This window comes from Dipodomys ordii, unplaced genomic scaffold (genome assembly GCF_000151885.1).
Source record: "Dipodomys ordii isolate 6190 unplaced genomic scaffold, Dord_2.0 Scaffold237, whole genome shotgun sequence".
NCBI lineage: Eukaryota > Metazoa > Chordata > Mammalia > Rodentia > Heteromyidae > Dipodomys > Dipodomys ordii.
In genome coordinates, this window is record NW_012267453.1 from 451,154 (window position 1) to 460,937 (window position 9,784).

Below are 9,784 nucleotides of genomic sequence, written 5' to 3' on the forward strand. Positions count from 1 at the left end.
ACACACAAGAAAAGCAGGTCCTCATCCCTGCTAGCACCAACAGGTCTATGCACAGGACAGCAGATTAATTGTGACTTATCCTGTTTGAATGAATCATATTCTCTAGTCTAAAACTAAGACACATGGTTACCATAGACCTATGATGATTTCCTGAGATGAGCCAGTCTTAGAGCTTTATCATCTTTGTCCAGCCCTGCTGATTTGCATTTGACTAGATCACATCCTACTGCCACAATGACTTCATAATAAGCTGTTCACACCTGTGCAGCAGTCAGTCCCAGTCAGCACACAGCATGGACATGAAGACTGCTACTCATCTCCTGGGGCTCCTGCTGCTCTGCCTCCCAGGTAAGGAAGGATAATACTTCTCTCACCTTGTGTGGTCAGTGATGCCTGCAGCTTCAGTGATGTCCTGTCATAACATGACTAATAATGTGGCTATTTGCTTTTATGTTTCTAATGCCAGGTGCCAGATGTGACATCCAGATGTCCCAGTCTCCTTCTGCCCTGTCCGCTTCTCCAGGAGACACAATCACCATCTCCTGTAAAGCCAGTCAGGGTATTAGCAGGGTATTAAACTGGTATCAGCAGAAACCAGGGAATGCCCCAAAGCTCCTGATCTATTACACTTCAAATTTGGCCTCTGGGGTCCCATCCAGATTCAGTGGAAGTGGATATGAGACAGATTATACTCTCACCATCAGCAGCCTTCAGCCTGAAGATTTTGCCACTTATTACTGTCAACAGTGTATTAATTACCCTCCCACAGTGATACAAGCCATTATCAAAACCTCCCAGGAAAGCAGAAGTGAGATGTTGGCCTGCTTTAGCTGCTTTGCCTAGTTGTTCTACGTGTTGACACTGCTAGTCTGATGCAGCCAAATTCTAAAGGAAGAATTGTCTGAAATATAGCATTCTGTTGTTCTTAGCCCCAGCAAAATACCCATGGTACTGAGTCTGATTTAATAGTTGAAACAAATTCTTATATATGAGGAGTCCCCATCAATTATTTTGGACATTCCACTTCACTAAATTATAAAATAGGTCATTTTCAATTAGTTTCTTCATAGAAATTAAAAAAACTGCTCAAATAAAAATGATCTTTGTGGTTTTCTGAATTGATGTATTAAAGAATCTACAATACAATTTATATTGGCCACTGATCTTCTGCAAGTCAGTGTCTTCCTTTCCTCTCCAAATACAACTCTGTTAAGTGATATTTCAATTTCTTACTTCACAAATATCCAGCTTACAGAACAAAACATTTCTATAGATGGTCCTTCAACTGTTATAAATATCCTAACCCCTGCCTCATTCAAGCCAACCTAGATCAGAAGCTTAGGAGCTTTACTAGTTTTGGTTGATGTCAATATACCAGCTGGTGTCCACCTGAGTCAGGAATCAACTGTATGGATAATAAAGACCTCCAATTCTATTGGCAATTCTGTCGTCTTCAACTTAATTTCCATTTGTTAGAAAAGGTGTCTATTACTGTTCCTCAGGAAAAACATAAAAATACAAGAGCAAGATGATCTCAAGGACAAGGAAGAAATGAGATAATATAAAAAAAAGTGAGCACACTTTTTGAGAGTTAGTGATTCAAGAAGCTCGTGCAGGCTCTGAAGTGTGTGCTCAGAATTGTGAATGTAATAGGAGGAATTAAGAGGCCTCACATCATAGCACAATTCTCAGCCCAGTTTGTTTGTCATGAATAATGGACTCAGAAAAGAAGATAAAGATGAGTTCTGACACAATGGCCTTCTATTGGCATCCTCACAGAGCCAAAGACCAGGAGGGAGAAGGAACCAGGACCAGCACCACATCAGCAGTGTTGAACTTGGCTTCAGAGTACTTCAGAAGCAGAGAGGACTAATTTGGTGCTCTCTCCCATGGATCAATCTAGCAGAATCAAAGGTACAAACTCTTGTGAGGAAAAATCTCATTCCACAGCTCTCATTCACCTATAAAAGGTTTTAGAATTTTAAAATATGTAATTCATATAAATGTAAAGCTTATAAAATATGGTCTATTTTATGTCAATATTCTTTTAATCAATATGCTTTCAATGCAAATTCAAAAAGAGAAGCAGACAAAAAATGCATTTAAAACTACACAGATTCTAGCAATAATAGGATGGGAATTGTTTAATATATTGAGTGACAAAGTAGAGAATATATTTATTTTGTTGAAGCTTCCTGACTCCTACCCATCAGTCATTTCTCATCCATTTTTATTTTTCAGACAGGTAGCATGCTTGTACCTGAATAGGGCTGGCAATGCACTTTCAACTTCAGACTTTTTTTCTCATAGTATGGAAGAATGAGTTTGGATCTTTTCACAAATATTCACTGAAATTTAAAATCCAGGATGAACTTGGGTTAGGAAGGATTCAAGATTTCCCTTTCTTTCATGATCATATACCAGGTACCACTTTGAGCCCCACCTATTGTAAACAGATATAAGTTGAGATCTAGCTAGACTTAAAAGAGAGGTTTCTACTGCAGTCCTAATTTTTTATGAACTGTACAGTCAATAGATGTTTATACATATCACTGGGATTGCAAAGAGACTCTCTCTAGAAAGCTCTTGAGAATGTACAAGGCCAGTAAGATATTAGAAAAGAATCAGGTCTTGAGACAAGTTCTACAAACACCCACAGGCAAACATGGACAGTGGTTAGAGACACATTCACTGGATCTAAACCGCAGGTCACATGGATTCCCGAGCTCTGAATCTTGAATAGAGTACTTGCATCATCCCCAGAGAGGAGACCAGTACACAGTACTCTGGGACTATGCAACCTGTCCTTAGTCCTGTTTCAATTGGATTCCATATTACAATGGATGAAAGTCATTGTACTTAACATTAACAGAACTCATTTTCCTTTTTTGTTATTGTTAATTTTTTTATTGTGAAAATACCATACATAGAAGTTACAGTTCCATGGACAAGATAATGAGTACATTTCTTATCAAACATTGTTGCCTTCTCCTTTGTTTCCCCTTCCCATCCTTTCCCATCTCCCCCCTTCCCCTCTCCTCCCCTCCTCCTTGGCCAAAGTTGGAAAGTTCATTTTTCAACATAATGTCTTGTACATCTCATTGATGCAATGGGTCCACCTGTATCCCCATTTAAACAATTTGTTATTTATCTTCCCCTCCACAAATTATACCAACATCAAAAACAGTGAAAACTGGGGTTACACCGTGAGGGAGGGACATACAAACAACAAAGTAATCATTTTGTAAATATGTTAGAAACAATAGCAAGAAAGAAAAACCATTTGAGTCCTCATCATGGGGTTCAATGAGACTAATATCAATTTATCTGACAATTTCTACTTGTCTCAGACATATACTAGTAATTGCAAATAAGGAAATCCATGGGACCTATGTTTCTTTGGGCCTGGCTTACTTCACTTAATATATTGTTTTCCAAGGCTTTCCATTTCCTAACGAATGGGGCAATGCCATTCTTTCTGATGGAGATATAGAATTCCATTGTGTGTATATACTAAATTTTTTTGATCCATTCATTTGCTGAGGGGCATCGGGGTTGGTTCCATATCTTAGCTATGGTAAATAATGCTGCAATAAACATAGTTGTGCTGGTAGCTTTACTGTATTCTTGTTTGTAAACATTTGGGTAAATACCCAAAAGTGGGATTGCTGGGTCATAAGGGAGCTCTATGTGAAGTCTTTTCAGGAACCTCCATACTGCTTTCCAAAGTGGTTGAACAAGTTTACACTACCACCAACAATGAAGTAAGGTTCCCTTCTGTCCACATCCCCTCCAGCATCTGTTGTTGTTAGAGTTCTTGATTATACCCATTCTAACTGGGGTGAGGTGGTATCTCAATGGTGTTTTGATTTGCATTTCTTTTATGGCTAGGGAGGTTGAGTATTTCTTCATGTGTCTATTGGCCTTCCTTCTTTCTTCTTCAGAGAAGTTTCTCTTCAAGTCTTTAGCCCACTTACTTATTAGGCAGTTGTTTCCTTGAGAATTTGTTGTTGGGGGATTTAATTTGTTAAGTTCCAAGTATATTTTAGATATGAGTTGTTTCCTTGAGAATTTGTTGTTGGGGGATTTAATTTTTTGAGTTCCAAGTACATTTTAGATATGAGACCCTTGTCCGTTGTATGGCTAGTGAAGATCTCCCAGTCTGGAGACTTTCTTTTGATCTTGCTAGCGATGTCCTTTGCCATGCAAATGCTCTGCAACTTCATGCAATCCCATTTGTTCAACCTTTCTTTGATTTGTTGTGTTTCCATGTCTCTATTAAGAAAATTTCAGCCTGAGCCAAGGAGGCCTAAGGTTTCTCCTATTCCATCCTGTAATGTTTTCACAGTGTGTGCTTTGACTCCGAGGTCTTTGATCCATTTGGAGTTGATTCTGGTGCAGGGTGATATATAAGCATCTAGCTTTAGTTTTCTACACATAGTTAAACAATTTTGCCAGCACCACTTACTGAAGAGGCTGTCTTTCTTCCATTCTATTATTTTAGCTCCCTTATCGAAGATTAGTTGGCTATAGGTCTGCGGGTTCATTTCTGGGTTTTCAATTCTGTTCCATTGGTCTTGAGGTCTGTTCTTATGCCAGTACCAAGCTGTTTTGATTACTATGGCTTTATAATAGAGTTTGACATTTGGTGTTGATATTGCTCCATCAGTGTTCTTTCCGTTGAGGAGCGTTTTTGCTATTCGGGGTCTTTTATTGTTCCATATGAACTTTTGGATTGCCTCTTCTATTTCCTTGAAGAATGAGGTTGGAATTTTGATAGGTATCGCAATGAATTTGTAGATAGCTTTGAGAAGTATTGCCATTTTCATGATGTTAATCTTTCCAATCCAGGATCATGGGAGGTTTTGCAATTTTCTAAGTTCTGTTTTGATTTCCTTTTTCCAAGATTTTAAAGTTTTCATCATAGAGGTCCTTCACTTCTTTTGTTAAGTTAATTCGTAGGTATTTTATTTTTTGAAGGGCTATTACAAATGGAGTCTCAAATTTTTTTATGTGTGCACTGAGAGCAATAAATTTGTCCCTCAAGACTCCTTTTGCCATGTCCCACAGGTTTCTTGGTGATGTGTATTCATTTTCATTGAATTACAGGTAATTTTTTTAAAAATAAGTTTTTTTTTATTGTGAGAATACTGTTCAAAGAAGGGGTTACAGCTACATGAGCAGGATAATGAGTACATTTCTGATCAAGCATTTTTGCCTCCTCCTTTGATTTTCCTCTACCATCCCTTCTCTCCCATCACCTCAACTACACTCCCACACACACTCCAAACCCACCTCCCCACCTCCCTCCTAAATTGTAAAGTTCGCTTGTACATCACATTGTTGAAATGGATCAACCTGTATACTTGCTTTAAAAATTTGTTTTAACTCTTCCCATCCCCAAATTATATAAATATCAAATATAGTGAAAACAGGTTATAACATGGGGGAGGGACATACAAAGTAACAAAAAAACCAGAGGGTACCTTATAAATATGTGAGAAGCAATAGAAAGAAAGAAAAAAGTACTTGTGTCCATATCTTGGGGGTTATTTTGCTTATCATCTTATCTGATCTTTTCTGCTTGTCTCAGACATATACTAGTAATTGCAAATAAGAAAAACCATGGGACCTAAGTATATTTGTGCCTGGCTTACTTCACTTAGTATATTTTTTGGAAGTCTTTTCATTTCCTAACATATGGGGCAATGTAATCATTTCTGATGGAAGCATAGAATTCCATTGAGTATATATACCACATTCTGTTGATCCATTCATCTACTGAGAGGCATTTGTGTTGGTTCCATATCTTAGTTATGGAAATAATGCTGCAGTAAACATAGTTATGCTGTTAGATTTAGTATGGCTTTGTTTGTGGTCATTTGGTAAATGCCCAAAAGTGGGATTGCTGGGTCATAGGGGAGCTCTATGTGGAGTCTTTTGAGGAACATCCACACTACTTTCCAAAGTGGTTGAACAAGTTTACACTCCCACCAACAATGCAGTAAGGTTCCGTTCTGTCCACATCCCCTAAAGCATCTATTATTATTGGAGTTCTTGATTTTAGCCATGACCCGGAAAAGCAAAAATGCTACTTAACACAAAGGACAGTGATGGAGGAATATCAATACCAAATTTAAACTCTACTAAAAAGCCATAGTATTCAAAACAGTTTGGTTACTGCAGAGACCTTGGTTTCAAGAAAAGACCTGATGATAGGATAGTATGAAAATCCAGAAATGAACCCACAGACCAGTAGCCATCTAATCTTCGATAAGAGATCTAAAAAAATACAGTGGAAGAAAGACATCCTATTCAGTAAATGGTGCTGGCAAAAATGGTTATTCACTTGTAGAAAAATAAAGCTAGATCCTTATATATTACCCTGTCCAGAATCAAATCCAAATGGATCAAAGACCTCAGAGTCATAGCAGACACTCTGAAAACATTACAGGACAGAATAGTAGAAACCCTAAGTTTCCTTGGCACAGGCCGAAAATTTCTTAATAGAGACCCAAAAGCACAACAAATCAAAGAAAAGTTGGACAAATGGGATTGCATGAAATTGCAGAGTTTCTGCATAGCAAAGGACATAGCTATCAAGATCAATAGAAAGCCCACGGATTGGGAGAAGATCTTCACTAGCCATACAAGGGACAAGGGTCTCGTATTTAAAATATAATTGGAACTCAAAAAAATTAAATTTCCCAACAATAAACCCTCAAAGAAACAACTGCCAAATGAATAAGTGGGTTAAAGACTTACAAAGAAACTTTTCTGAAGAGGAAAGAAGGATGGCCCATATACACATGAAGAAATGTTCAACTTCTCTAGCTATAAAAAATTCAAATCAAAACAACACTGAGATACCACCTCACCCCAGTTAGAATGGCTATTAACAAGAGCCGTTGTTCTGTCCCTAAGTTTTATGCTAAGCTAGCATTCTTCCTTGAGAGTCACAGCTCCACTTCTGGCTTTTGGCAGTTTATTGGAGATAAGAATCTCACGTTCCTTTTGGGTCTGGTATCAAACATAACTCCTCTGATTGCAGCCTCATGAATAGCTAGAAATACATTCATTCTAAAGTCACAAACACCTGACAATGAAATACTCCATAACTTTTGTAGTTGAATGAAATATTTCCCATGAATTTATTAAGTAAGCTACATATTTCCCATTAAACAGACAAATACTATTGTCCACAAGTATAATGTATAATTGATTCTTGGTGAATTTGTTGTATCCTTTAACTCCCAAATCATATTTCTAGATATAACTTTTCATTAACTCCCTGGTCTAAAATAAATCTCCTTGATTACATAACACTATCCAATGATTTTTTTTATCATCTTGTCGATCTATTGGAGAACCTGAGGTTCCTCAGTTAATTCCTCCATTGGTAAGAACAAAGATCTGCCTAAAAGAATAGATCTGATATTTCTCACTCAAATTAAGAACCACAGCAATGATTCCACTATCATTGGAAAACTAGGGGCAAAATAGATCTTGGTTCAAATCTGAACAGATAGGAAAGTCTGCTTTACCCAGAGGAAGGTAAAGTAAGTTCATGCAGGTTGGGAACCTACCTGTCTCATTGTGTAACCCAGGCTGGTCTAACTGTGTGAGTGACTTGGCAACCCAGAAAGGCTTCCTTGTTCATTGGTAACACCAGCTGATTGACTACTGTAGCACAATCGCACCTCCCAAACTTTCCAGCTCTGGATGGCATTTGCAGACATGCTGTTCTGGAGATTTATTCAGGAAGACAACCTCCCTCTCCTTCCTCCAGCTGAGTGATTTCACTATTCTATAAACTCTACTTACTTCCTTTTGGAATATACTGCTTGAGATGTTGTGACAACTTCAATTTGGGGAATACAAAGCATTTCTGAATGACATATGTGTGGAAGGGCAACCATGGCATGGTCTCCCACAAGGCATCTTAGGTAGAAATAAAATTTCAACAGAGAAATTCACAAGTTCCTGGAAAGACTCGAGCTACACAAGAAAATATTCAATATTATTTTTGTCTTGTCTAGCCACAACTCCCATTGAGTGAAGGAAAACCTATGTCTCCTTTAAACATCAAGGCAAGCCTTTCTGAATTATTTGCACATTGTGTCATTGTATAACAGTGCAGGTTCCTCAAAGCTTCTTTAGAGGCAGTTTCTGAGACCTGAAAAGCATTGTCAAATCTCGCTGTTGGACATGGGATCACAGGATTCCTTGGTGTGGCTGTTCTGCTCTGGGCTCCAGGTGAGGTGGGAGGAAAGGGTTAGTCACATTCATCACGGCCATTGTTGCTTTCTGATTTGCAGGGTTCTCAAACTGATTGATTCAAGTCTTTGTTGCTCAATTTTCTGTTATTAAAGTGTCTGCCCTGATAAGTTATAGCTGTCACTAATACAATATGCCTACTTTGGGTTTGGTCTCAGTACATCTGTGGCCATTCTTGACATATGATTTCCATTCCAGGCTCCACTGGAGACATTGTACTGACTCAAATTCCTGCATCTCTGGCCCTGTCTCTTCAAGACATGGCTACCATCACCCGCAGAGCCAGGGAGAATGCTGATAATAAAATTTGGAGAGTTTCATATATTGGTACCAACAGAAACAAGGACAGTCCAAAACTTCTGACCTATACAGGATCCAACAGGGAAAGTGGGTACCAAAACCAGTTGAGTGGCAGTGGGTCTGAGACAGATTTCAATTTCACCATAAATCCAGGGAGGCTGAAGCTGCTGCAAATTGCTATGGTCAGGAGAATAACAAGTTTCCAATCACAGTGCTCTACCTCAAACAAAATATTCTTCAGACAGCTGCTCACTGAGGTTCACTGTCCCAGATGTGTCACTTCCACTGTTCACTTCAATCAACACTTTCTAGATTTGTTTGTAAAAAGTGTTCAAACTATAAGAAAGAAAATGCAACAACTGGAGTGTGTGTGTGTGTGTGTGTCTGTGTATTTGTACAGCAAAATCTGATGGATCATTTGGTGTTTTCCTTCCTAGCTAAGAACCACTTAGGAATTTCATACTTTACACTTTTTTTTCTAGATAAACAAAGCTCTTGCAAAGAAAATAGTTCTGAATTTTAAGAAATACTTTCAGTGTGATTGATCTTACCTGCAATCATAATCTCAGCTATGTGGAGGACAAAATTAGGAGGACCAGAGTTTGATGACATCCCAGAAAGGTCACAAGATATATTTCTGGAATAAAAGACATGATGGCACATGCCTGGATTCTAATATATGGGGGAAGCATATGAGGAAGTGTGTAGCCTGAGACTGCGCTGGGAAATTTTATGAGACCCAATAACTGAAAATCACTTAAACAAATAGGATGGAAAATATGTCTCAAATAATAGAACATCTGTTTACAACATCATGAATTTAAAACATATTGGTGTTAATTAAATTAATTAATTATTTACACTAGTAGCTGGAAACATTTCAAAAATAAAAATATCTGAATAGATAAAAATCTATCTCTCTTCCATATGTAGACTGATATTCATATATTAATTTGAATTTTGACTTTACATTAAAAGGCCACTGTGCTTGCTCAAAGTCCAAAGAAATGTGAGACAGTATTCCTACATCATGTTATTCAGGTATGCCTATGTTCATATCATTCTGGAATCTAGATTCTCAGTTCAATCAGAACTAATATACTCTATCCTCAAGGTACAGAGGCCATGTCCTCTTTCTATCATACTTTCTCTATTCCTGTTCACGAGCTTCTCTCAGCAACTCTCAGCTTCTTTTTACTAGTTCATG

The 9,784-nt window shown here is 37.9% G+C and overlaps 1 protein-coding gene across 1 annotated transcript; it reads left to right on the plus strand.

Moving 5' to 3' along the window:
- The first annotated feature begins 293 nt into the window (after nt 1-293).
- Nucleotides 294-9,122, plus strand: LOC106000746. Its single transcript, XM_013036015.1, has 4 exons — nt 294-348; nt 467-808; nt 8,476-8,759; nt 9,060-9,122. The coding sequence occupies exons 1-4, from the start codon at nt 294-296 to the stop codon at nt 9,120-9,122; spliced, it is 744 nt and encodes a 247-aa protein (XP_012891469.1).
- Nucleotides 9,123-9,784: the final 662 nt, after the last annotated feature.

Excerpts from the sequence above, each read along its gene's own strand:
- LOC106000746 (XM_013036015.1), top strand. The coding sequence starts at position 294 with ATGGACATGAAGACTGCTACTCATCTCCTGGGGCTCCTGCTGCTCTGC. Across the intron at positions 349-466 it reads CCTGCTGCTCTGCCTCCCAG|GTGCCAGATGTGACATCCAG; the intron begins GTAAGGAAGGAT and ends TTCTAATGCCAG. Across the intron at positions 809-8,475 it reads AACCTCCCAGGAAAGCAGAA|GCTCCACTGGAGACATTGTA; the intron begins GTGAGATGTTGG and ends TTTCCATTCCAG.